This window comes from Centropristis striata, chromosome 14, assembly GCF_030273125.1.
Source record: "Centropristis striata isolate RG_2023a ecotype Rhode Island chromosome 14, C.striata_1.0, whole genome shotgun sequence".
NCBI classification, from domain to species: domain Eukaryota; kingdom Metazoa; phylum Chordata; class Actinopteri; order Perciformes; family Serranidae; genus Centropristis; species Centropristis striata.
In genome coordinates this window covers 14,914,006-14,941,551 of record NC_081530.1, presented here as the reverse complement: position 1 = coordinate 14,941,551, position 27,546 = coordinate 14,914,006, and the positions used below count along the sequence as shown (strand labels likewise).

The 27,546-nt window shown below is 42.0% G+C and overlaps 1 protein-coding gene across 2 annotated transcripts; it reads right to left on the bottom strand.

Annotated features, from left to right (window-relative positions):
* Window positions 1-626: 626 nt before the first annotated feature.
* LOC131984512 (inactive phospholipase C-like protein 2) lies at window positions 627-27,546 on the bottom strand. Of its 2 annotated transcripts, XM_059349355.1 has the most exons (12): window positions 27,129-27,545; window positions 16,280-16,381; window positions 15,951-16,100; window positions 15,629-15,789; window positions 14,305-14,773; window positions 12,997-14,220; window positions 12,562-12,811; window positions 12,121-12,407; window positions 10,809-11,012; window positions 8,749-8,824; window positions 2,113-2,222; window positions 627-1,912 (listed from the first exon to the last, which is right to left on the bottom strand). In XM_059349355.1, the coding sequence occupies exons 1-12, from the start codon at window positions 27,372-27,374 to the stop codon at window positions 1,736-1,738; spliced, it is 3,456 nt and encodes a 1,151-aa protein (XP_059205338.1). In that variant the 5' UTR covers window positions 27,375-27,545; the 3' UTR covers window positions 627-1,735. The 2 variants fall into 2 exon arrangements, with proteins under 2 accessions (XP_059205338.1, XP_059205337.1); XM_059349354.1 differs by having other exon boundaries at window positions 1,743-2,222; window positions 27,129-27,546.

Sequence of the window (27,546 nt, the reverse complement as noted above, 5' to 3'; positions counted from 1 at the left end):
TGATAATTTTGTACTTTTACTCAAGTTTTGAATGCAGGACATTTACTTGTAGTGGAGTCATTTCACAGTGTGGTATTAGTACTTTTACTTAAGTAAGAGATCTGAATACTTCTTCCACCACTGCCCAGTTGTTATTGAGAATGTCATTAGTTTTGCATGTATTTAGTCATAAAATAAATGGGACAAGATTTTCGTAGTGTTTGTTTCCATTTGTAGTCTGCGTAATATTGACTAATCATGTTTAAGCAGGGTTTGCTTTATTGAAAGCAAATGGAAGACATCCTCTTGCATTTGCTCTTGGATATCCGTTAATCCGGATAACAGATGTGTTCAAAAGCCTTAGAACAGCTACTAAATGGACTTTGTTGTGAGATTGTAAAGTAAAACATACAAATACTTATTTAAATACAGTTCTGTGACTCTACCCATGATTTTTCAAACCGTAGTGAGCTATAAATGGAAGCTGATTAGAAGCTTTTAGCCACTACACATAACCGCACCATACTGCAGATCTGCTTCCCTTATACAGTTGCCAGCTGTCATCTCTGCACTAGAGAGCTTGCTTCACATGTCAATATGAAGGAACGCACATCAAAGTAAAACCAGTAACAGACACACCAGCGTCAGTCATTTAAAAACTAGTTTATTTCCATCCCAACTGTGAAGGAAGGTAATCATGAAGAGAGCTGAACAGGTCGAGCATCATCTACTGCACCGATAACTGGAATGTTTTCATTCAGGATCAATAACTTATGTAAAATATTCTTTACAGCAAAAGGATTGAAATTACATAGTAAAATACTGTACAGTATTTTGCACACAAAGTAAGCACTTTGAACACAAGAGTATTTGTTCCCAATAGGCAGACATTTACAGGTCTAAGGTTGATCATTATGGCGGGTAACGGTGGTTTAATTGGCACGAGGGCTTCAGGAAAATACAAAAATATAGAATACTGTATGTGGGACAACAATATTAAGAGTGTGAAGTGGGGGAGTTTGTGGCAAGACAAAGGACCTCAAGGTGATTGGATGAAAAGCAGCGATCCAGGACTTATCCAGGAAAAATGCTTAATGGAGAGTGACATAAAGGGGCTGCACAGGTCCAGGAGATATAATGTTAAAATACCTTAAACATCCACAAACTCCTGCTAATCTATAAGTCTAATCAAGAAAGTGTGTTTCATTTAACACAATCTTGGCTTGAGTCCTTACTTAATATTGCTAGATAGTAGCTTCATGAAGTACAAGCTTCTAACATGTGGAGGTGGCAGTTTTTCAAAAAGTTTTTCAAAGATTTTTTAACATCTTTTGGCTGAGATCAAAACACGGTGCTAGAAAAACGACAAATTCCTTCTTCGAGACACATTGCACATAAGAAGGTGATAGACATTTTTTGTATTTACAGTTAAATGCAGCACAAAAAAACTCAACCTTGGCTTTAAATATAACTACATTCATCTCCCCAGTGTCATTTATCTCCCGTCTCCTCTGAGCAGTGGTGCAGCTCTCGAATGTTTTCTGCGACAGGTGGGTGGACGGTGGCTGCATCTTGAAGACTTTTACATTCATCAACTCTTTTGTTCTTCTTATTTCAAAACACACAGCTGTCCCATAGCATTGTGAAAGTTTGACACTAAGGCGGAGTAAGACCTTGGAACAATTTTAATAGCATGGAAAGGGTTTGTCACAGCAGCTACGATGGCAATTTGGTCACGTCCTCTTCTGTTTGCTCGTTAAGCAGACGGTCCTCGAGCACTGGTGGCGTCATCCTGGCCTCGCCGTGTTTGGGAGCGGACTCTTCTCACCCCTAGTCTCTCCTTGGTGAGGTTTCCGGTCAAAGCGGCATCATGGACCTGCTTCATGTTTTCCTGGACTTCAGCTTTGGCGTGTTTCAGCAGGTCAGCTTGACCCTGAGAGAATAAAAGAGGAGTGTGAGAAGTGAGGGAGTGCAGGGTGCCGAGGAGAGACAAGGACAGAGGGTAGAAGTGGAGCCAGGGAGGTTGAAAGAGAGCAAAGAGATGAGCAACCAGCTAGAGGCCAAAACATCTTTTAATGGTCTACCCCTGCAGCTGTTTGGGTTCTTGTCATTGTATGAGTGTGTGTTGCTGACCTTAAGGATGGTGATGTTCCAGCTGAAACTCTCCAGCGCCCGACTGACCTTGCGGCCCCTCAGCCCCTCCTTCGCCGCCAGACTCTGCAGCTTCTCATGAAACTCCATGGCTAGAGACGAAAATACACACAGCAGATCAGTGAGTGATACCTTGTGTTATACCTTGTCTGAACACAGATACCAAAACCCCAGATGTGAAATGATCCCCAAAGGATGAATCCTACTGATTTTGATGATCCCCTCATTTTCCCTCTTGTTTGTTATGAGTGTGTTAGCATGTTGGTGTTAGCATTTAGCTCATAGAAACACTGGTGAAATACAGCTAGTAGGTATAGTTCGGTACCACGATAGCACCACTAGCCGAGTGCAATATAATTCCATTACATTGGAGAGAAGGCAAACATCTCCAACGCTGGATAACAACTAAGATTGATAAACATCACTACAGGTAAGAAGAGAAATATGCATTTTTGATTTTGGGGTGAACTGCCCCTTTAAGTAGTGCCTCACAGAGCTGCTAGGGTGAATGTAGACTTCTGATGATTTGATCCCTTATAATTTACTTTTGAATGTGTGATGGGTTTCAATTAAAGTAAAGCTATTGTAGTAGTTTATGTCACACAAGAGAACTGTGGCTTTAATTGACCAGGACACAGGGATGATTTCTGTGTACTCATCAGTAACAGTTTAAAGCACACTTGACTTACTTTTTCAGATATTGAAACCCACATAACATACGATTTGACAAACCATTACCACCACCACACATTACAAAACACTGAACAGTCCTAATGGATCTCAAAAAGTGTGTCACTCAAACTTAGACTTTTGACCAGCACCTTGTTTGATGAACACTATGAAATGGGCAAAGAAAAAAAGATGGTTTGTATACTCAGTTGAACAAAGTGAAGCTGAGAAACAGTCCCTTGCAGTGTGTGATTAGTAAACACTGATGACAGAAAATAGACGAGTAAATTTTCATGACCACACTGATTAATATTCTGAATGTCAAAATGCTTTAATGCTGTGTGTCTAATCCACTATTTAGCAGTAGGGATTGGCTCACTTTGGTTATTAAGAATATGTGGAATTCAGTAGGCGGCTTAAGAATGTGTGAGTCAGGAAATAAGGTGAAAAATCAACAAGAGCTACAATGAGTTGAGTGACTTCAGAGTCAGAGCAGAGTTAGGGAGGTCAGATTCGGTATTGCTAATGATGTAACTGTGGCATCGAGCAATCATTATTTAGTTCAAAAAGTCAAAGCTACCTTTATTATGCTAGATGCAACAAAAGTAGCAAGATGCCTCTTAATGACTTCCATTTCTGTGACAGCAAGTGGACTTTCAAGCTGAAACAAGACTTCAAAATCTAGTATATGGCTGACTGCATTTGGTCAATGAAATTTTGCGATTTTGTGGGCGGTGTGTTACAGGAAAAGTTAATGGTAGTGTCTATGATGTAAATATTCTGGATATGAGCAGTCCGTCCCAGTAATACAAACAAGTAATATTACCCTTTATGATATAATAAAACTTAGAGAAACAATAGCGCTTTTGCACCACTTGGTGCTTGGGTTCTAATAATTACCTTTGAAATAAAATGAGTGAAGTAATAGCACTGTCCTTTTGAGGCTGAAGACAACATGTTTTAAAACAGGCATGCGCTGTGAAATGTCTAAGAGGACAGCAGAGGAGCAGACTCAAGCAGCCCCGTCCCCCAAACAAAGTGTGATCAGTCACTCAGTTACATACACACCCTTGTGTAGGACTGACTTCAGCGGTCAGCCAATAATGAGTGAATTAGCCATCGTCAGTAAGAGACAACATATTGCTTTGAAAACAGTCCTGACTTATCTTGGTTCTGCATGGGTAGAATGGTCCGGGTTGGTTCTAAGCAGGATATTTTTGGGTCTTTTGGGGTTTGCACATTCATTTTTGGACCGTGAAGACCTCTAGCTCCTGGACACAATCTGATTACATGAGACTTTGACCAAAGTTCAGTAAGGAAGTGAAGTCACCATATCTGACCAATCCTCTTCTTGCCTGCATTCCTTAAACCAATGAGTCTGCAAGTTTCCATTATCCCCCTGCAGGCATTACTCCTCCAACACCAGTATCTAGACTCCGGGGAGACCTGCCCTATCTCCCGCCTCCATACAGGCCTTCGCTTAATGAAGAGGCTTCACATCAATCGGGCCTAATCACCAAAGTCTTTCTACTTTGCCACCCTCAATTAAATGTTATGCACTTCTAATTAATCTCGCCTCATTGAGATTCAGATTATAAACATGAGATTTCACAGCGGGGGAAGAAGAAAGAAAGAACGAGAAGTTGCAAAGGAATGATGGGAAGTGGATGGAAAAAAGACAGATGAGGAAAGAGAGAGAGAGCGTCGTGGAAGTCAGGCCGCCGCCAGCTAGTTAGAGTATGTGCAATGAGTTGTGTGTCTGGCTTCGGCTGACCACCCCGGGCCACTGTCCTACTGTTACCATGGAAACCCGGAAGTGGGTTAACACGGGGCACACATCACTGTGAGCCATCAACGAGAGCCCAGACGTTAAAAGCGCCAAGCTGAGGACCACACACACTGAGAAAGGAGTAAACAGATTGGACGTGAGTATAATTGAACAATTCCTCACACATAATCCCTCTCTGTCACTAAACGTCTGCAAACATGGACACACACCTGCATACACATACGTTGTCACTGCTCCACGTGCACACACACCTACAGAAGTTGCCTGAATAATAACCTTTACCGCATGGTTGCTAGGCAACTCAAAGCCTACGTGCCATGTAATGTGTGTGTTTGTGTGTGTGTGTGTGTGTGTGTGTGTGTGTCTATTTCCCTGTGAAACCAAGTGAAGCCAATGGAGGGAACATTATTTCCAAGCCAATACTGGGACAGTGTGCAGACACAGAAACAGCATCCTGACCCAGAGGCCAAAACAACCTCCAGGGTTGGCCAAACAGGACATAGCAGGAAGTGCACCACCTTCACTTCCTGTCCTCTATTTGAACTGTGAGCACTTGAGATGAGAGAGAGATAATCTGCAGCCTGATGTCATTAAGAAACTACCCGGCATAGATCTTTATAAACATCACATGAAGTGTAAAATTTATAAATCCAGATGTGAGTCTCATGCAGGTCAGGCCCCTGGGGTAAAAGCAGCTGCTCGACTGAGGTTCTTAAAGGGCCAGTTCACCATAATTACAAAAAAAGAGCATCCCCTTATTTGGTAATGATGATAGTGGTGGAGAGCAGGTTGAAATCTGGTGGGTGTGAAGGCAACAGCGTATGATTCACATTTACTCATCAGACCACTCAGTGACTCTCTGTATGCTCTGTATGGAAACATGATCATTCATTAACAAAACCGTATAACTATTTCATACAGTAGTATCATAAGGGGTTTAAAGGTTTGAACTCTCTTTAAACTGATCTCCAGGAAAAGCCCAGATTGTTCTGATTGTTGTGTGTTCTGGCTCTTCTACATATGTGCCTCTCTTTATAGTCTGTCAATGCAGCGAGGGGAATGACTGCATCAGAGTACATTACACTTTCTACTATGACATATCAACAATAAAGCTTAAAAAAACAAAAATCTACACAACATGTTCCAGCAGGAATGTGAGCCAAATTAGGGAGAAATTAACAACATCAGCACCAACACTACAGGCGTTAGCATGTAGCTACATGTAGCAGCGTGAAAACTGCAGTAACATGCCTGAAGCAGATGATCTGATATAGAAATCAGTTTGAACAGAGGTTGGAAAAAAACTGCTGAAAACGAAGGTCAGTAAGCTGAGGTTTTTGCTCACATGGCTTACTTTTATATACATTTACCACATTATTTTAAACTATGCTCCTGTTTATTATGTATTCAACATTATAAATATCCAAGGAAAAACATAATAGTTACCCTTTGATAAAGTTTATCTGAACTATATTAATGTTTTGTGTCTGTCTGTATTTGGGACTGAGGAACAGTAGACAGTAGTCTAATAAGAGGGCGTGAACTGAGAGAGTTCCTGTCACATGTTGTATTATCACAGACTCATTCAGTAAAAAAAAGATGCAAAAAGAGCTGTGGTTTTGTGGTGTGTCCTGAGGCTGCTAAATTAAGTTACTTTTTATAGAAGTGTTTTTTTAAGTAATAAAGAGACAGATATCTCAAAACCTGATCAAAGCAAACTAAAACACTGTGCAAGGCTATATACCATACAGCTAGAATTAGGTGAGAAAATGTGTTTTTCTTTTTTATCTGGATGAACTGGCCCTTTAACACACCAACACATCCTGAAACTGAGATGGATTAACTCTCTCCTCTCCCTTGGTGTTCTTGTCTTCCTTTCAGCGTTGCCTCGAGCTATCCATCTTCCCACGGCTTTTTCTCCCTCTCTCCGTTTCAACTCTGATCTGATGTAACTTCCAGACATCCATCTCTGCCACTAGTCGTCCCATGGCTCCCTCTTAGTGACCTGTTTATGCCCACCCCCTCTTCCAAGACTGAGAGGAGGACCTCCGCCTTGGGATCACCTGATCGCCATCCGTACTCTGTACACACAGGAAGAGCTTTGTTTGTGAGATCAGGCCGGGGGCTCTGCAGCAGCTCCTTATCAGATGAACGTACTAGCACAGGAATCAAGTCTCTTTCTATTAACTCACAATAGTATAAGTGATCACATGTGATAGAAAAGTGATAGAATATAAGATGGTTGCACAGTTTCTCAGCAGCAGTTGGCTTGCGCTGCAGTCCAAGCTGCAAAACGGATGAATATGTCACAGATTATTTGATCAGCGAGTGATGCTTTGGTCCCAGAAAGCTCAAAACAAAGTTCAGTGGAGGATGGGATGAGTTGTCTGGGAGCAAAGTGGGGCAGTTTGCAAATTTGTAAACAATATTCATCTCCGTCAAACACTGTCTCTTTCTTCACAATGGCCCCAAATGAACCATCATCTTCCTCCCGAAATATGAATTAATTTCAGGTCTACCTTAATTTCTTTTCTATTCTCACTTCTCTCAAAGGCGATATTTAAAAACTGACATGTTAGCTTGCATTTTAGCCTCCAAAACTCTCAAGAAAGCCATAGATGCTTAAACATATGCCCAAATAGTTTTAAAAAAAAAGACTGCAGCTTTTTTTAAATCCAATACCTAGAGAATCATATAAATAATTGTGTATATTTTTTCGCTCTAAGTCATGGGTTAACACTTCAAAATGTCAATCAGAGTGTTTCCCGGGTGACAGCTGAAGACAGGGTACAGAAAAGGGATGTGGGTAAAGCGTTGGTGTGTTTGTGGGTTGTTTATTGCCACTGTGACGACAGTCTGGCTGACTAATGTCAGATGACCCAGGGGGCCCTGCAGAAGTAAACAAACCTCTGCCAAAGATCACAGAAATGATACCAGCAGGTCAGAGATGGTGCCCTTAGCTTAACAGGCTGAAGGATGATCGATGGCAGGAGCCGCGCCAATTTAAACCCCCTCCATCCAAAACATACAGATGAACTGGGCCAGTAAAAAGACTCATTTAACCTCTTGTGACACTGTTGATTAGGCAGATGTCTGCAGAAGATGGGATAGGAAAAAAATATGGTGGGAGAGAAGGGAACAGGAGAGGAAAGGAAAGAGAATGAGAGGAAAGGAAATGTGATACAAGTACAAGAAGAAAAGAGGATACAAGGAGAAGAGAGGAAGTAGCATATGAGAAAAGTAAAAGAAAAAGAACAGGAATTAAAAAGAGAGGACAGGAAAGAGAGTGAGAGGGCAGGAAAAATAATGGAAGGAAATGAAAAAAGGCATGAAAACAAGATACAAGACAAGAACAGAAGAAAGTGCATATACAGACACAAAGGACAATTAAAGAAAGGAAAGGATAGCAGAATGAAAGAGAATGAGAATAAATAAAAGAGCAAAAGAGGAATGAAAGGGAAAGGAAAATAGGAGAGGGAAGAAAAGGAAAGGAAATGAAAGGGGGAAAATAAATGAAAATATGATACAAGGAGAGGAGATGAAAGAGCATAAATTAAAATGAGAGGAAATTGGATAAGGTAGATGAGGAAAATTCAGGGAAGATAGAAAAGCTTTCACAAGGAGAGGAGAGAAAAGGGGATGAGTGGAGGGGAAAACATAGAAACTAAGAGGAAAGAAAAGCTGTCTCAAGGAGAGGAGAGAAAAGGAGACAAAAGAAAGGCAAGAAAAGAGGAAACAAGACAAGGAGAGAAGAGGAGAGGAAACTGGAACAAATGAGAATAAAAGGAAGGAAAGAGGATACAGTAAGAGTAAAGGAAAGGAAAGGAAAGGAAAGGGTGCAAGGAGATGAGAGGGCATGAGTGGAGAGAAAGAACAAAGAAACCTAGAGGAAAGAAAAGAGGATACTACAAGAGAATGAAGGGGAATGAAAGCAGAGGAGAGCGCATGGGAGAAAAGGAAATGAAGAGGAGGGAGTCAAGTTAATGACAAAAGCAGCCACTGCAGTGTGGATAACGGCACTGCTGAAGAGGCTGTGTGGGAGTTGTCATGAGTGGAGTGGGAACATGGGCATTGCCTGGTTTCTACACACACATCATAACGCATGCTCTACATAGCAGTATCTCACACACACACACACACACACACACACGCCTACACACCCATCGTCTGTATATGCAGGATCCGGTCGTAGATTCCATCGGAGAGCTCAGTCACTGCTCTGCTTGCCTGGACCATCTACAGACAGGGAAACATCTATTAGCATGAAACACACACACAAACACACACAGTTGTAGTGCACCATAAACCCTTAACTAATTGTGCCGTCTTGTTTTTGTACATAAATCACACATGTAAGCACATATACAGCACATGTACAGTCTGTTTTATTGTCTGTTGTAAAAAACACAATATACTGCATGTTTAATTAGTGTAAATCACATGTGAGCTGAACAGTTTCAATTAATTTAAAGACTATTGTGATGTTTTGCATATGTTGGCGCTTGTTAAAATTACTGAAATAGCCAATTGGAGTTCACACTGTAGGCAATTTTACCACAAATTGCAAAGTAGACACATATATGCATGCATGCAAAGGCATCCGCAGAGACTGATGTGACAGCTCCTCCAAGTAATGACCACACAAAACACACACACACACATTGACACACACAGGAATGACATGAGTAGCTTCTGCTTGATTAATTCTGCACCTTTTCTCACAAACCCTGCTGGGACGTGACCCCTCTTTGGGGAAAAAAAACCCTGCTCGACAAATAAGGGATTAACTACAGTGCATAAATTTGACCGGATCCAATTCAATAAGACACACACACACACACACACACACCCTCATCCCTGTTTCCTGTTGCTGCTGTTGGCCTCTCCCTCCAGGCATCAGGATTGAGGTGTGGAATCCATTTAGCCGAACGACATTCAAATCTATGCTAATGGTATTCAGGAAGCTTTTTTTTAAAACTCTGATCCGCTTGGCTGTAAACGGAAGTGGCTAAACACACACACACAGACATGTTTTTACTAACACACTAATGCTCAAATAGACAGTAGACAGGTCTCAGCAGTTGTTAGTCGCACAGCAGTGACAAACAGCCCTAGTTAAATTAAACTGTCACGGTTTATACACCAAAACCTTAATCATAACTTAATAAGACAAGAAACAGATTCATTCGTCTCCACTCTAGCCTGTTCCTGACTACAAACCCTGCCTCACTCACAATGCACACATGCTCTCTGGACTGTTTCTCTAAATTGGCAATTCATACTGACTGTCCATCATCCCACCCAAGAGACTCCTGGGGAAAATCTAATATGAAACAAAGTGCACTTTAAGTAAATATCAATTTAAAAAGTATTGCAGCAGCCGGACAGATGGTGAAAAAAAAGGGGGGGTGCGATGTTGTTTACCACAGAAACACTTTAACATGGCAAGAGTTCTGGACCACAACTGTATGGAAACCACACATACTTTAATGTAGGTGGTCAGCCACAGTCTAACAAGGCCCAGAGGGAAAAGAGGAGGCGGGGAGAGAGAGAAATGAATTAGTGAAAGAAGGGATGAGGAGGAGGCTGTAAGATGGAGAAATAGACCGAAGGGAGATATGTTAAAAGTGAGATATGGAAGTGAGGACAGCCGAGCAACTTAAACCCACCCAAACAATCTGAATCATCCGGCCAGTATTGACTGTTCTATGAGTTGACTAACAGCCCAATTGACCGTTCTGCCCCCGTTTTTCTCTCTCCCTCTTTCTTTCTTTGTTTTTATTTCCACGGGGAGGCTAAATTTATTTTTAGACATCATTAAATAAATTCAGTTAAATAACTTCCTCCACGGTCGATGAAAGTCAACCATTTATTTGGGTGGTAACAGAGAGTGGACTGAGGCCAAGGTGAGGTTGTCGCAGATGTGTTTACGAGCCTTGTTACAGCAAGGACAAACGGGAATGTTGTCTGCCTCGCAACAATGAGAGTCCACTTTGTATTTGAGAACATATCGAGTAAAAAGGAAGCGTTTGTCTGGGAGGGGGCTGGGGGTTTACATTGTTAGGTCAAGTAGACAGGAGATGGGATGTGGTTCACTGATGTGTGATCTTTGCTGCTTTTGTTTGCGATTTCCTTCCTTTTTATGTATTTCAGAGACGACTTCATGTGGTAAAAAAAAAACCCATCAGCAAATTAACTGTCAACTCTCTTCCTTCCTCACCATTTCATAGGTGGAGACGACCCGGCGAAGGACGTCGGGCAGGGGTCCCTGGGGCTCCAGTGAGGGGTAGTGGTCCCGCAGGTCAAACAGTAATAAAGGCGCCCCGTCTGGTCCTGACACCCTGGAGCCCAGAGCTAGCACACACTGCATGAGGTTAGCCACCGCCGACACCCCACACAGCTCCCTGAACACTGCTACTGAGTTCTGTGGGAGAGAAGGAGAGGACAGACAGATATTACATCTGCAAATTTAAACACTCGCAAATCTGTCACAATCTTTCCTATTTCCTGACTGTGATGGAAAAAACAGTAGAGACAAAGGACGACAAAATGAAATAAACAAAAAATCTGTGAATCTCCTCCCCACTCTGTCCCACTTGATTTGCTTTCACTTTCTCTTGCACACACATCCTTGTACTTCTATCTTTGTGAGGACCCTCTTTGACACAATGCATTCCCTAGCCACTTACCCTAACCTTAACCATCACAACTAAATGCCTAACCCCAACGCTACCCCTAACCTAAACCTTATTGTAACCTTAACATTAATATCAAGTCTTATCAAGTCTCTCTTAACCCTCAAATAGGCCTTCCTCACTGTGTTGGTTTAAAAACGTATGGTCCTCACTTTGTTGGCAGGACAAGAACAAACACACACACACACACACACACACACACACACACACACACACAGGTAATCAAAAGCCACTCCTGCAGCAGAGCTATTTGTCTTTTTCTTCGACTATTGATTTGCTCTCCTGCAGTTCCCTCCTGCAGCTGTGCTGTTGTAGCACTTCAGGTTGAAACAGAAGAAATAAAGAGATGTGGATGCCAACTGTCTCACCACACTGACTGAACATATAATTACTGTTTTTATTGCCCCGGAGTGAAACAAGCACCCACAGACCAAATTGCTACCTGGCTCATAATGGTTGGAACAGCTTCTTTTTTATTTTCTTTTTTACAATTGTAGAAAATTCAAAACCAATAGCACTGTTCCCTTTTCTCCTTTTCAGTCATATACGCAGTCATAACTATTGCATTTCAGTACATTAGGTATCAGATCTGACGTAACTGCATGGATGGCCACTCCTCTGACAAAATAGTCCTGACATGTTTTGTCCAGCAGGGTTATATCTTAGGCCAGATTCTTTGCAGTCTGTGTAACTGTTGCTAATATTATTATTAGAAATTGTAACATAAAAATCTACAAATTATTAGAAACATGACCAATAGCCCCAAACCCATAGATATTAAAAGCAGCAAATCATCATATCTGAGAAACTGGAATCAGCATATGTTTAATTCTTTACCTGCATGTTTTCCCTCAGGTCAGTGGCTTCTCTCAGTGGAGGAGCAGCCATCTTGAAAACTTCATCCACAGCCCGGACCCCCAAGTCCCTCAGAGCTGTGTAGTCTCTCCCCTTGCGGGCCTTCCGTACAGACAGTCCCCTTTTGTGAGGCTTTCCCCCTCCTCTCCGGTTAGTGAGGGCCACATGGACAAACAGCTTGGCGTGGAGAAGCTCCTCTCCGGTCAGAGACTGGAGGGGTACATGTCGGTAGCCTGGTTGAAGACACTCCAGAGGGATGGTGTACTGACCTGCGGTGGGAGGGAGATCACATTTAATTTCAAAACATTTCAAAGGAATATGGAATAATATTTTAACAGTCTAATCCACTCTTGTACAGCTGTAAACTATATCATCATCCTGTTTGCGTCCATTTACAGTAAGCCCTCCGACACTGACACACACCTATGAACTCATCCCCTATGAAATCGTCATCCAGCACCACAAAGCGGACCATGGCGAGCTCCGGCAGGTTGATCTGGAACTCAAAGCTCTCATCGAAGACGGGGTTGTCCCCATTTTGCATCACCGTCCTGGTACGGCGCTCTGTGCAGTCGGCTGGGATGCCGTGGATCTCAACATACACATAGGGGTCTACTACGTCTCCTTTGGCCCCCGCACCCCTTGGCTTGGGCAGGTTCTGGCCGCTTATCACCTGGGAGAAGAAACATAATGAGTTTAGACGATTTTTAGAGTTTACTACAACACCACATTTCCAGTGGTCTATGCCTAGGTTTCCATTATCTGTTTTTTGAGTTTTAAATTTCACAGTTAATAGGACATAGAGCAGCGCCAATTTCCTCCAAGGGAAAGCCTGGTCGATGCATTATTCTACCGTACCTTCACATGGAGCAGCTGTGGAGACACACCAGGCACGGTGTCTCTGGTGTCTGCACTGAAATAAGACACCTCCTGTCGCATGATGGCTGGCCGCAGAACGTAGCCACAGCTCCCGTTCTGCCTGAACCAGGCTGTGTTCAGGTCCATCATCAGTCCTGCTGTCTGAAAATTCATAGACACGATCTGGCACCCACACTTCCACAGGTCCTGAGGGTTCATGTTGCTCGAATCTATACGCATGGGGCTGGGGTACACCCGTGACAGGAAATGCTTGTTGTGATTGACAAAGTCGCCAGGGCTCTCACCGGCGAGGCGCACGGCCAGAGACTCATGAAAGGAACACAGCTCCCAAGGTTTTTGGCATTTGGATGATGTTGGGAAGTCAATGAAGCAGATTGAGCGACAAAGAGTTACTAGGTCAGAGAGTTCCTTCAAGAGCTGGAAACGTTTGGGATGAAGCTGAAGCGGACTGGACTGAGTGGTAGCTGTGAAAGAGACACTTTTCTGCACCGTGTCTTTCTCATTTCCTCCAGGAGCTGCCGCTCCACTGTTAGCAGCTTTCATTCTTTGACACATCTCGGCCCCTTCATCCTCCTCACTTACCTCTCCGTCTTCCCCCTCAGGACCTGGCCCCCACTTTTTGCCCTTTAGTAGAATTCGATGCCTCAAGTCATGCGGCGATGGCAGGTATGAGTCCTCTTCGTATGGGGAATCTGTGTACAACTGATCCCCTAGTATCCTCATGAGTTGTTGCCACATCACTTTCTGCTGTTGAAGTGAACAGTGGTTCTCGATACATACAATTAAAGGGTACTGCGAGGCCACAAACGCAAACCTTCCAATTGCTTCTAACACACAATGCAGGGCCAGTGGTGGGGACAGGGTGTGTCCAGTACACACCACCGGCTCCTCACCGGGCCCGTCCCAAATGTCCACTTCCACACATCGACAGCCCATCTTGAGCGCGCGAATGTAGCCGGAGATGTCGGACGGACCTCGAAACTGGTCCTCGATGAGGTAGGTGTTGTGGGAGGAGTTGATGTAGTAGTGGGACAAAGGCTGGGACATGTCCTGGCACACAATGTCGTGCTCCCTGTCAAAGAGGTGGCACTCAGCCGAGGTGAGGTAGCTGGTGAAGCCATCCAGTGACAGGTATCCCTGCTGCCGGCCCTCCTCCGATGGCTCGTGGGACTGGATGAGCTTCAGGCTGGTCTCCTCACTCACCTAGAGGAAACAGTTGGAGAAACAAATTGAGTGGAAGCATGAAAATTAGACAGATGTTTAATTATATATATTTATTTTACTCACGTGAGCCATGCCTTGCTCAGCCTCAAGGAATCTCATCAGGTCTTTGGTGTCCAGGAACTCCTTGTTGCTCGAGAACTGCACCAATAGAAAGTAGATCTCCGGACGTGTGCAAAAGTCATGGAAGACCTCGATGAACTCCTGTCTGGTGACTCGATCATTTCTTCCTGTTAGCCTTTTGTTCTCGCCGTGATCTTTAACTCCAGATTCATTATCTAGATTAAGCCCACACATCTTCTCCCGAACTCTTTGAAGCTCTTTAAACCTGTGCTCCACTTTGATGCTGCCCACGCCAGGATTCACACTCTGTATCAACTTAACGGCCAACGGCAAGCGGATCCCTTCCTCGATGTCTTCCTGTCCATCCGAATCAGCGGCAGAGGAGAACAGCTGCTCCAGCCAGTTCAGGCGTAGGCTGTCCTGACTGCTGGCAAGCATGTCCAGGGCATGTTTACCATACTGCATCAGATACCTTGAAGAGAAGAATGTATAAGGCAAATGCAACAGGGCAGAATATCTTCCTTATAATACTGCAGCACAAAAATGTAATTTTATCTAAAGTATTTCTCTGGCACTCCCATAAACTACAATAACTGCAGCAGTAGAATCAATTTAAAAGTCAAATCACATTTGCATGTCTCAAAGGACTACGGGTAGAAATCAGCCCACCAACATGCCACAATTCACCTCAATACAATCAATACAATAGAAAAATGAGTCCAGCACCCAAGATATCATGTTGGGACTGGCAGAAAAGACCTTACTAAATTAATTAGATATTATCCAGAGGTTACCCCATATGTACAAACCTGGCTTTGTTCAACCACGACTCAAAAAAATGTCACAATTTGCTCATCAGAAAACCCATGATGGTTGTATGTTTTTATGCAACATATGCACTAGCATTGGTGCTTTTGAAAAATAGCAGTTTCAGTGAATAAGCATTGTTGGCTTTTTTCAAGCAAATTTATGAGTTGTGATTTTTGGCTACAAGACTAAAACTGACTTGATTAACACATTAAGACCAACTTTAGCCCTTCATTTCATTGGACCAGTCATAGGGGCATTGTTTCAGAAAAACCAAGGTAAGGCAATGTGACATGATGTCAAGGACCTACTCTGCTATTGAATACTTTTTAACAGACACATGGCTCTCATTTACATCCACTATACCCTAATGTTTGGTCATGCACAACTTAGAGAGAGCAGTGAAAACTCCTTCATCGTATGTATTTTGGGGCATGTTTCAGCACCACGGACAGAGAGCATAGGTAGTGTACAGCTAATGAAATGTGTGTTCACAGCGCAGTTCTTTGTAGTGTCATACCTCATGCCAGTCACCCAAATGTTAGCCACTTCAGCAGAGTTGGCCACCAGGTCCAAGCTCTCATACATCTCGCCATAGATGATGGAGAATGCACAGTCTTCTGAAATCTGATCATAAACCCCGCTGGTGCGGAAGGTTTCTGTGTTACGACCAGTCCGTACCTAGAATGTGAAAGCATAAGTGATGCAAAAACCCACCTCAGATGCAATAAAAACAAATCAACTGTCATCTTCCATATGGTACCGGGTTGTAAATATCTCCATTGCTTTACTCTAAAGGAATCAGTGGGATTATTCATAAAGCTTTCTCTCTGGACACTGACCTCTCGTATGGAGGCCAGAGAGATACGGGCTTTGTCTGACTCCTTCTTTGACGGCTCCCAGCACAGAGCCTGCAGGCCTGCATCCAGCAGGTAGTAACGCTGGTAAACTCGAGAGTTGGTTCGGATTTTCTTCAGCTCACTCCCCTCAACCTGCAAGTCAGATAAAGTTATCACACACTGACTTCAGTGTAGAGCTCACTCCATCTCACTTGTGAAGCAGCCTGTGATCTAACAGAAACCCTTGATGCATGCACTGCACATTAAATATTTAATGCACAGATGTGTAAAATGTATGGTACACATAAAGGGTTACACTGTGGTTGACCCACCATGGAGTGGATACAGTCTGCAGCACTGCTGATCTTCTTCTCTGACAGGCTGCTGCTGAAGGACACCGTCTTCTTCCTATCCCGACCAGCACGTGACCCATCCTGATGAGGAGGGAGGGAAGGAAGGATGAAAGAGACAGTGCAGATCAAGAGAGGAGGGGGGGGAGAGGGAGGGGGAGCAATAAGAAGAAGACAAATGAGTTGAAAGAAAGAGACAGACAGACAGTTATCCCTCTGAAGAGTATTTTTTGCTTGGGCGTGACAAACCTTTTTTTCCCATACAGAATGGATCTCAAAGGATTAAAAGGCATGTCAGCTTATATAATCATACATAAACACAGATTATTTGGTCTACTACATAAAGCCTCCTCCTTCCAATCTGTTATTGTTTTTTCCTGATGCTAAAAGCCTTTGCTTGCCCTTGCCCTTCACCATTACACCATTAATCATACCTGACTAGACAGAGGCAGCAGGCAGCAGCATTCTAATGCTGGCCCTCCACGACAACGCTGGCAGGCCCAATCAGTTTATCTCAGCTCACCATCGCAGCTCATCCATCTGATTTATTGACCGTTCGGATATCACCCCCACAGAGAACAGATAAGAGCATATATGTGGGGGAAGTTATTCAATTATGGATATATTAAGGTCCGATAAAATCCAATCAAAGATTTAATTGAAGCTAATTTAAGGCAGGATTGGCAGGATGACATAATTGTAGTTGATTCAATCCTAAGTAGTGATTGAAGATGCAAACACCCACATGCTTGATAGGGCTGTCTCATCATGTAACATGCATCATAATATAATGGTTCTATTCAATATATTGCAATGTATTGTGATACTGTTAACAAGTTGATATGTATTTATTATTTTTATTTTAGAAATCTGCTAAAAAAAATATAAAGATCACACTATCATATGCATAAAGGTTTTTAAAAAGAGTTTTATGCAATCAGAACAGTAGGATCTGTAATTTTCATTTATAAAATCCCTTTAACATTCAACATCATACATTGCATTTTGTGCAATCCGTCTGCTATGAATCTTTGCATGAAAAATTTTCATTAAAATATATATTTTTAATTTGATGCAGTATTACAAAACATCATTTTATGATACTCAAGTGTATTGGTATTTTCTTACACACCATACTCTTAATCTTGTCTTGATTACTGTATATATCACAAGCAGGAAAGCAAAATATAGACAAACGTAATAAAATAAAAACCTTTCAAATTTTTAATGCAATGCTACAATGCACAGTCTGGGAAGATTCTGATTCTTTAAAAAAAAAATTAAATTCAAAATTACTAGAAATATAAATGCACTTTGGCCAATAATTTTGTTGACTAATCAATTAATTGTAAGTAATTTATCTACAAAATGCCAGAAAATAGTAAAAAATTACAGTATAAGAGTCCACAGTGACATCTGTGACATTAAATAACTTTTTCTGTCTGTCCAAATCTTTAAAAAAATATTCAGTTTTCCTGCAAACATTTGGCATTGTTGCTGAAAAATTACTTAAAGAATAAATTAATTATCAAAATATTTGGCAATTCGTTTTCTGAGGGTTAATAGACTAACGGTTTCATACAATATTCTAATAAAAAAGAAAAAAATATCACAGTCAATGGAAAGATTCAGATTTCTTTCAGGAATTTATTGCTTTTAATAGTAGTGAACAAATCAAAGCAATACTAAGAAAATACAGTTAGTGCACATTTTTTGTCAGTGGAAGATCAAATCCAGCAGCCGATCAACATTTTCATATTCATAATGACCACCTGTGAATACTGATCAGGAGCTGATTAATATCTACTCATCAGCATAACTTTGATTTAATTCAAATAAGAGTTCATATGAACCTCAAGAGCACTTGGGTCTTTTATGAGAGAGGAGACGAGGGAACCCACCATATGAAAGAAATCTGGGGGATATGAAAGGCAAAAAGAGATAAGAGAAAGAAAGAGAAAAATATTCTGAGCTGTGTTTCATCTAAAGAATATGAATGAACACGTGAGAGAGGGGAAGCTTAATTCACAGAGGATGAAAAGGTTTCCCTCAGAGGGAGGGGAGGGCGCCTCACCATCACAAATCCTCATAGAATTGCCTCATTAGGCTGGGGAAGTGTTTCCAATGGCGACAAGTTTTTTCGGGGCCGGCATGGTGAGGGAGGGAGGCGCGTTCTAAAAATACCCCTGGTGCCTTGGGGTGTGATAGAGGGAGCGAGAGGCGGTATGGACAGAGAGTAGGGTTGAAAAAGGGTCTTGAAACTTCCAAGGGGAAATTAAGGTTGGGAATTTTTGGAATTTGGTAATTTTTCATTATAAAAATTGCATCTTTTAATAGTGAACTTATTTGGTACAGTACAGCCTGGGAAATAAACTCTTATATTTTTTTAATTTTAGTCCAGTATTTCACATAAATTCCTGTTTATTCCCATCAAAAGTTTCCCAAAAAAAAAAAAAGCAGCACGAAGCAGCAGGAAGCAGCAGGAAGCAGAAGGAAGCGCTCTGACAATCCATTTAAGCCTCTAAAAAAGATATTAACAAGATAAACACTGACTTGAAATTAACTTAATTGACTTTATCCCATTAAACAGCAGCCCCCCTTTGCAGTGCTTCAACAGCACCTCCAAATTTAACCACAAATAGAAAGACTCCACCGCACCAGCAGCATTTATTTTGAAAACAGCACTGAATTTGAATCTGAAAGCTCATGGGAAATTCCCCAGTGATGCAGAATGAGGCACAGAGCCAACATTTATTGACTTAAGTCATTGATACAAACACGTGCACCTTCACACAGAAGCGTACAGTACCACCCAATCAGTTACACTGTCTCTTTCTTTTCATGCACTGTAGTGACAGGCGCCGGAGACTAACGCTGGTAACAATCTATATGTCTTCCTGTGTGTGTGTGTGTGTGTGTGTGCGTGTGTGTGTGTGTGTGTGTGTGTGTGTGTGTGTGTAATGGTTCCTGTGTGGCTGCAACAACACCAATCACACAGCAACCCAGTTACGAAACTCCACATAAAGCCTGATTGATTAGACCAGCAATGGACAGAAATCTTATAGAAGCAATGGATACCTAATAAACGCCATATGCAGCAGGGGAAACACCAGGATTCTCCCAGTGGCCTGTTCAACAGTTGGGATTCAATTATCTTATGTAGAGGCTGTCCTGCACGTTCACCTCTGATAGCCTGCAGCATGAATTACTGACAGAGAGACACACAATCAAACAACATTGACGTCACTGTGGACTCTGAATGAATTATCCTGACAAGCTCAAACGAAAGGGCAAAGATTAACCCACAAGTAGATAAACACATGCATAAAATACAAAGGTAAATGTATTGATTTTTCTACGCAAAAAAAGGCACACACTGTTTAACCAGATTAGAGTAAACATGCACACATAGCAACACAAGACAAAGACAGCCTCTGTACACTGATAAAAACAATTCAATTCGACCTTTAATCTGTCAGAATGTACTGTATGCGTGCATCACAAAGGCACTATTTTGTTTTTCTCACTGAGAAGATGGGTCTCCAAAACCACCATTGCGCTTCAAAACAGGAAGCTGCCTGTCAGCTCATCACAGCGAGCTTCCTGTGGCTCCACTGTGAACCAAGTGATGAGACAGTGCAGGGGACAAAGAAAGAAAGAAAGAAAGAAAGAAAGAAAGAAAGAAAGAAAGAAAGAAAGAAAGAAAGAAAGAAAGAAAGAAAGAAAGAAGACGCCCAATTTCATGCATTTTGGAGCAGATCCCTTTCAATAATGCACTTGTTCTGCATTCATGTGGTGTTGGAATAATCTGAAAAATGAACACATGAACGCCCCTATAAGCCAGAACAACAACTAGGAAAAATTTGGAAGGCTTTTAATGGTGCCATGCCATTGGTCTGGAGACCTAATAGTCCAAAAAAAGTGATCTTTCTCTAACCCTAATTAAGTGTTTTTTTCCCCTAAACCTAACAACAGGTTGTTTTTGTCATTTGTTTACACATCGCCAATAGAACCTGTTGAATATATATTGTATACACAGTATATAATACAGTATATATATAAAGATTATTACCAAAACCTTTACTGTAACTTCAGCAGTATTTCAAAGAGGTTAAGTCATTTTTTTTTCAGTTTTTATCTGATGGAAATACATAAAAGATTACACGGAATGAATTTGGAAAATTACACACTGCTATGAGATTACTGATGTACCTGATAGACATCTAGACTGATTGAACTGTAGGAACAGATGGACGGATGAAGGGCGAGAGAAATGAGGGAGATGGTGTGACGGAGCGGATTAGATGCAGCTATCAGCGTAAGACCCACAAGATGACAGAGGCACATCACAGAAAGTTAAAACTTGAAAAGAAGACACAGATTAACAAAAATTAAAAAAAGAAAAAGAGCTAGAGGACGGATGGAGAGAAATAGCTCTTCGGCAGATTACTGTCTATCTTTATGCGTACTGTCACAGAGCCTCTGCCCTGGGTATTTGCCTGTAGGCACCAGCATGGCCTTCATTAGCCACCTTACATGCATGCATGGTATGATGTATGACAGCATATGTGTATATGGATGCAGCATATCTCTAATTACAGCAGAATGATGATGTTGGTCATTAGTAGATGTCGTCTTTGATTCACTAATTAATACAGACAGAAAATCAGAGAAAGAGAGACGCTTGTTAGGTGAGACAATGTAAAGAATAGAGCAAAGAATATTGGTAGGGAGGCAGGACCGCCTTCCCTGAGGCCTTGTGTGTGTGACGGCAGATGATGGATGATTAATGGCATAGTTTATTCCAGTGCCTCTCACCCTGGAGGGGGGGTTAGGAGGTGATTTACTGGGAATCTCGAGATGATGCATGGAACGTGCAAGGACTATACTATCAATATTTAATATTTCATATAGGAGTTTCAGAGCGTTTGCTGAAGCTGAACTCTCAAATCAGGGTGCCAGCAGCCACCAGGACTGTACGTATACAGCTGTTAACATCACATTATACCATGGCAACGGAATAACTGGTTCTAATTGGCTGGCAGGTGTCCATTAGAACCATATAGAAGAACATAGTTCAAACCAAGCACTTACCCACTGCATACTGCTCTGAATCACCACACAAGGCTATTACCCCGAAGGTAACCATGGCAACAGCACTGATGCTTCATGCTATGTACCTGTTAACTATTACTGATGAAACTGACCTTAATGTGGGTTAATGAGGCTACATACAGACTGAAATAATGGATGGGAACACATAAAAAGCATTTCTTCCTTTGTACGCTGACCACATGTGGAAAATAATAACCTCAGTGGCAATTATGACTCATGCTGTTCTTTACCTTCATGTCAGCCATTATTTTCTTGAATTATGATTACAAATGAAATCATTAGTCTGTTGGTCAGATTCATCCCAGATTCCAAAAAAGTTGGGACACTGTCTAAGACATTAATAAAACAAAATGTGACAATCCTTGTTGACATATAGCGCCACTTTATCCTGAGTCGGCCAGGTTTGGCTAACATTCTATCAAAATTTCACACTAACTGCAAATATTAGTGATCATGTTATGTTTACAGTTATACTGGTGTGAAACTAGAGCCTTACTTCTTATTTTCCAAACCATAAATATAGTTACTATATTCAATTAAAAACTGTACAAAGCAAATTTATTTTATGGTCAAACTGATTAACTTTAGTTTTTTGTAAATATACACTCATGCATTCTGTTCTTATTCACGCTTTACAGTGTCCCAACTTTTTTGCAAATTTGAGTTGTAAAACGGTGGATGTAAGACAACAAAGTAGACTCTTGGAAACTGTGACTTTTTTTTACTACTTTGGCTGTTTGCACTGTCTGCTCACTTCCCTAACACATGCATTTTCACTAAAATCTTAAAATCTGTCCAAACCACTGCATAAACCATCTCAGGCTTGCACAGGTGCACTACTGATCTGTACTTAGGCAGATGAGTAGCGGGCCTGGATTTGTCTGCATGAGATGTGTGAAAGTTTGTAAATGGGTTTTTTTTATGTAGTTTTGCTGTTGTTGAATGCAGCACCCCATTTAATTCGATTCACCAGAGATTGACTCTGTTTTTGGATATCACTCACCATGGAGGCATGTGTGAAAAACAATTGTAACACAGTGTGAGTAACTGACATACAAATGATCATTTCGGTGGTGAAATATTCCTTTAACAATGACTGCTTACTGATTATCAAACTCGTTATTTGCTGTCTCATTTCAGTTTCATCAGTATTACTTAGAATTTTCAAGTGTGTAATAACCACACAATCTTTGAGTGTGTTGGTTTGGTGTGTGACTGCAACACGGACAGGACATTATGGTCAAATGGTGTGAAGGAAGTACTATGTGGTAAGGTCATTCTCTCAGCATTATGGGAATACTGTTCAACAGAAAATGTGGTGAGCATTCACAATAACTACACTGCTCAGGCTGACTATAAACCCGTGCCCTTGTGGGAAGTAGAGCTGCAGATGCTCTTTTACGCCTCAAACCTTTGAAGTCCCATGTGCGCTCAAGCTCACATACACACAAACAGACACAATCAAACACACACAGCACACAAAATGAAACAAGTAAAAGGTTGACTTGAAAAGGTCATCTTGTCAGAGAGCTAACCACGATTTCAGCTGACAAACGTCACAGATGCATTTACTGAAAAAAGGAGGACCATGAAAACCAACAACAGGCGGTTGGAGCGTTGAGCCAGGCATCAGCAATCAAAGAACGAAGCAGGGTTTTCACACGCGTCAGTAATGACTGAGGTGAGGCACAAATTCAAACATCATATGCACGCACACATGCATGGCCGGATGTATATTATGAATGTGGAGCAACTCAATCACTCAAGGAGCTCAGAGTAGTAGCATGTCCTGTGGCTCCATCACAATCAGTGAGGAGGTTTATCCACTCTCTGCGCTGTGCAGGGACCATGCTTATGCAAGCTAAAGTGGTTTCAAGCAGGCTAAAGATGTTGATTTGAACTGCAGGAGGTGCTCAGGGCTGCTCTGACTCAAACAACTACCCTCCCCAGCTGTGTGCTAATGCCGCTGGCTAATGCTGCTCCCTCAGTCTGGAAAACACACACAGACATCCAAAATGCACAAACAGACATTACACATGAATACTGATGAAGGTAAGTACACACACGTATATGCATACAGAGATTACCCATATTTGAACACAGGCCAATGCAACACTCTTCTTGATCAATCTTGATGAAAGTTAACAATAGTTTTTTTATTGTTAAGGTGATATATATATATATATATATATATATATATATCACCTTAACAATAAAAAAAATGTGTTACAGCAAGGTGTACGTCATTCTATTACGCTTTATGTTCTGATCCTTGCAGGTTGCAGCAAACCATAGAGGTGCTGTTTGGGGGCTAACACAAAAATAGGTTTTACCATGTAGTAATAATAACTAGAATAAGATGCAATATCATGATATATATCGTGATTGAGATATGAAATGACCTATATCAGGATAGAAGACTGACCGGGCAGGTTCATGTGAACAAACACCTGTTCTATTCTTCATGTGGAGACCACAGCAAGGACAAATAGCCTTATATCCTTGGAAAAAGATTACCACAATGAGAAAAGAAAAAGGAATTTTGCCAGAGGGCGTGGAAAAACATGAGAAACCACTTTGTCAAAGCTGTGAGGATAAGGATGGCCGTCCCAGTTCGTTAACTAATCTGAGGTGGATAGTAATTTCAGCTTGGAGGTAAAACATAAACAGTATACAGTGATGTTAATAATTACAGAACACAAATGCGATGTGGGTGTTTGCAATCTCTTTTCTGCAAAAGTTGGGATGGCCTGTGCCATGGTGTATTAAACAAGCATAAACAAAGCATGAGTGAGCTTTACAGGTGCTGGCATGCAGGTTTGTTAGCTTTCAGCAATGTCAGAAGAGCTTTATCCTCCTGCTTCTGGTCTATCAGGCTCAAATTTATATTTATACACCCAAAATTAAAGTATTAAATCATCTCAAAGTCCCCTATAAGAGTTAAGGTGATTCTTGGCTCATATCACATTAAGAAAAACTCAGATTGCTTGGAAAAGCTGAGATTTCTATTTGGTCACACACACACACACACACGCGCGCGCGCGCACACACACACGCACACGCGCGCGCGCGCGCGCACACATAAACACACTAATCCCGTATTTCTGACTTTCACAGTGCATGTTGGCATGAGTAATGGGAGAGTTGGAAAGCAGACATTTGTTGTGCCTAGTAGCTGAGTTTTACTAGAAGGCAGGTCTGTGCAAGTGTGTGTGCTCATGTGTGTGTTTAAAACTAAGCGATAGACAAAGAGAGTGCCTGGATGGTTATCTACATCAAGATGAACTTGAAACAGAGCAAACTGAGTGGGGTCCTGATTCTGCATCTGCTTCACGCACACGAGAGCAAGACTGAATACACGAGAGGACGGCCGACTGCTTGAAGCAAATACTGATGAAATACAATTAAGGGTACTTGCATTACCTTGGCTGAAGCAAGTGGGAGCACACACACACACACACACACAAACTGGACGTAAATCCCATGACTCCAGTGAAAAGCGGTCTGGAATGTCATGTTTCCTGTTTATCTGCCCACATACCACCCCTGACTCCTATTGTGTGGAGTCCTGAGTTAAGCCAAAGGGGTAGTTTGTGAAACAGAACAACACACTGTTGTGCTGACAGGTGGATTCATGACTCCTGAGCTTCATCTATCTTAAGCCTCAGGTGTTTAGGATTCAAAACCCAAGCACGTTTATGGTGGATGCACAAACGTATGTGCACTGAACATCCTCAGCATTAAATGTGCCCACTGAATGTGAAAAAGTCAAACGCATCATCATACCACACAAATGCATGCTTCAATACACACTGTGCACGTGGAGTGCATGGCTTTTTTCCCACGCTGGCCTGCATTTCTACTCTTTGAAGTGCAGGTGAGGCTCTGGATGCAGAGCCAGGACTTATTATTTCTGACCCAGCATGAGACGCCAGAACTCCACTGAAGCAAACAGAGTGTTTTTAAATCCTCCGTGTCGGGCTGGCCGCAATGTCGTAACAAACTGAAGACAGACAAGAGCAGGCCTGTGTGTGGGCAAGAAGGTGAGAAACATTTGTGTGTGTGTGTGTGTGTGTGTGTGTGTGTGTGTGTGTCAGTGAGAACAAGGGAGAAAGTTACGTGTCATCACCAACTGCTCATGGCTACATAGCAATATTGCAACATGAACCTTGCGGGGAAATTGGCCAACTGGCCGGCTTCCTGTCTTGCAGAACAGGAGCCAATCAGACAACAATGAAGCTGTGTTCAGATAATATGAAGAGAAGCAGCAGCTAGAGATCAATATAAGACCTCAAGAAGGCCAAAACCATAAAAGGACAAAGCCAGAGGATGAGTTATCGATTAGGTCTTATTGATATTGCAACACTTTAAATGCCTTAAAAAATAAAAAAAATTGAGTGTGATATCTGTGTCAAGGGCTTCATACACATAGACTTGACATTTGCTTAAAAATGAGCTCAGATCAGTGTAGGCGGTGGGGTTAATTGGACAGGGGTATTCAACTGTGAGCCACAGAAGGCGGAGTGAATCCAATTTCTCATTCTAATCAAAGACTACAGCAGGTGCCTTCACTTATTAGTTCCTCCTCCTCCTCCTTTTTGGCTGATGAAGTGCTAATAAGTGACATCGCCTTCTCTAGTCTGTGACTGGAACAAAGCTTTTACTGCACATATTGACCCTACAGTATATGGCACATAGGAGTCCTGGGAGGTCGAAGCTTGGGGTCAAGATGCAACATTACCTCCCTATCATTCTTAATGTGACATGATGGGCATCTTGAAGCACAGAATATCACAGGTCTTTCCTCAACAATTTTGGCCACTAATCGGTTAGTTGATTAAATCGACTGTAAGGTTGCAAAATTTGGAAAAAATATCTAATTGCAATTATTTTTGATTGATATTGCAATTGTGATACATTTCACGATATCAATTTTTGCACCTCTATCCTATATTTCATTGAAAAATATATTAAAATGACCAAATGGTGATCAAATGATGTGTGATCTGTACCATACATAGATATTTCCTATCTCAGCAGCATCAAAATATGCAAATGCACCTTATGTTTACCAGATATGTGTCGTTGGCCATGAAAAAAGCATTGAAACATGACTAACAGACTGAAGAAATCTAACACAAAAACGGCCAATCAGTCATCTAATCGACTGAGAAGGAGCAGCCCCGCAAAATACTTCTATCATCCATCTAAATTTCTTCAACAGTACTGAAACGTGAGGGAGATGAAGTGACTGATTAGTCTGCTATTCGACACAGATGGACAGGAAGCTGACAGGAAGTCACAGTGTATTAACTGTTAAATTTCAGTTTGCAGGTAGATTACTGTATATCCAGCGGTGTTGGGGGTGAGCTCACTTTCTGTGTGTGTGTTTGTGTGTATGTGTTTGTTAGTGTGTGTGTGTGTGTGTGTGTGTGTGTGTGTCACCACCATCTATGTGCACAACTGAATAGTAATTTAAAAATGACTTTATTGTTTTTTACATGTCAAGGCACCTGCATAGAATTCCTGCAGGGGTCTATGTTTGTGTGCAATTAAAATCCAAATCTTACTTTATCAAATCCTATCCTCTATGAAGTCTACCATGGTCCTGCAACAGTTGCATGCATGCATGTTCCATTTTAAGGTGTTTCCTGTTATATTTCAAAGCCTGCATGGTGAAATATAATGTTTCCCCCTGATGGGAGTGATGGCCTACCTTGATCAGACTGCTGCGTCGAGGGATTGGTTTGGAGGCTGAATCTGAACCCGCACTCTCCCACGTCGGGGACTCGCAGCTGGATGCGCTTTGGACCTTCTTAACGGTGTCTGACACGCTGCAGTTCCCGTTTGACACCGGCTCTCCTCGGTGAGTCTCCAGGCTCGACCCGGCTCCTCCTGACCCAGCTTTCCAGCCAGCAACCGGTGGGCCGACGGCGCGCTTGTTTTCTCCAAATTCAGCCATTGGTGACACTTTTTTGGGGAGGGGGCGGAATTCTCAGATGTCTTTAAGGCGGCGGGGCGACAGCGCTGCACGCGGATACAGGCGTGCCATCGCGTGAAGTGAACGATTGGCGACCGCGCGCCAAGGAAACTTCTCTCTCTCTCTCTCTCTCTCTCTCTCTCTCTCTCTCTCT

Coding starts and splice junctions, on each gene's coding strand:
- LOC131984512 (XM_059349354.1), bottom strand. CDS start 27,374: ATGGCTGAATTTGGAGAAAACAAGCGCGCCGTCGGCCCACCGGTTGCT. Junction 16,382..27,128: donor GACGCAGCAGTCTGATCAAG/GTAGGCCATCAC, acceptor CCTCCTCATCAG/GATGGGTCACGTGCTGGTCG. Junction 14,221..14,304: donor CTGAGCAAGGCATGGCTCAC/GTGAGTAAAATA, acceptor TGTTTCCTCTAG/GTGAGTGAGGAGACCAGCCT.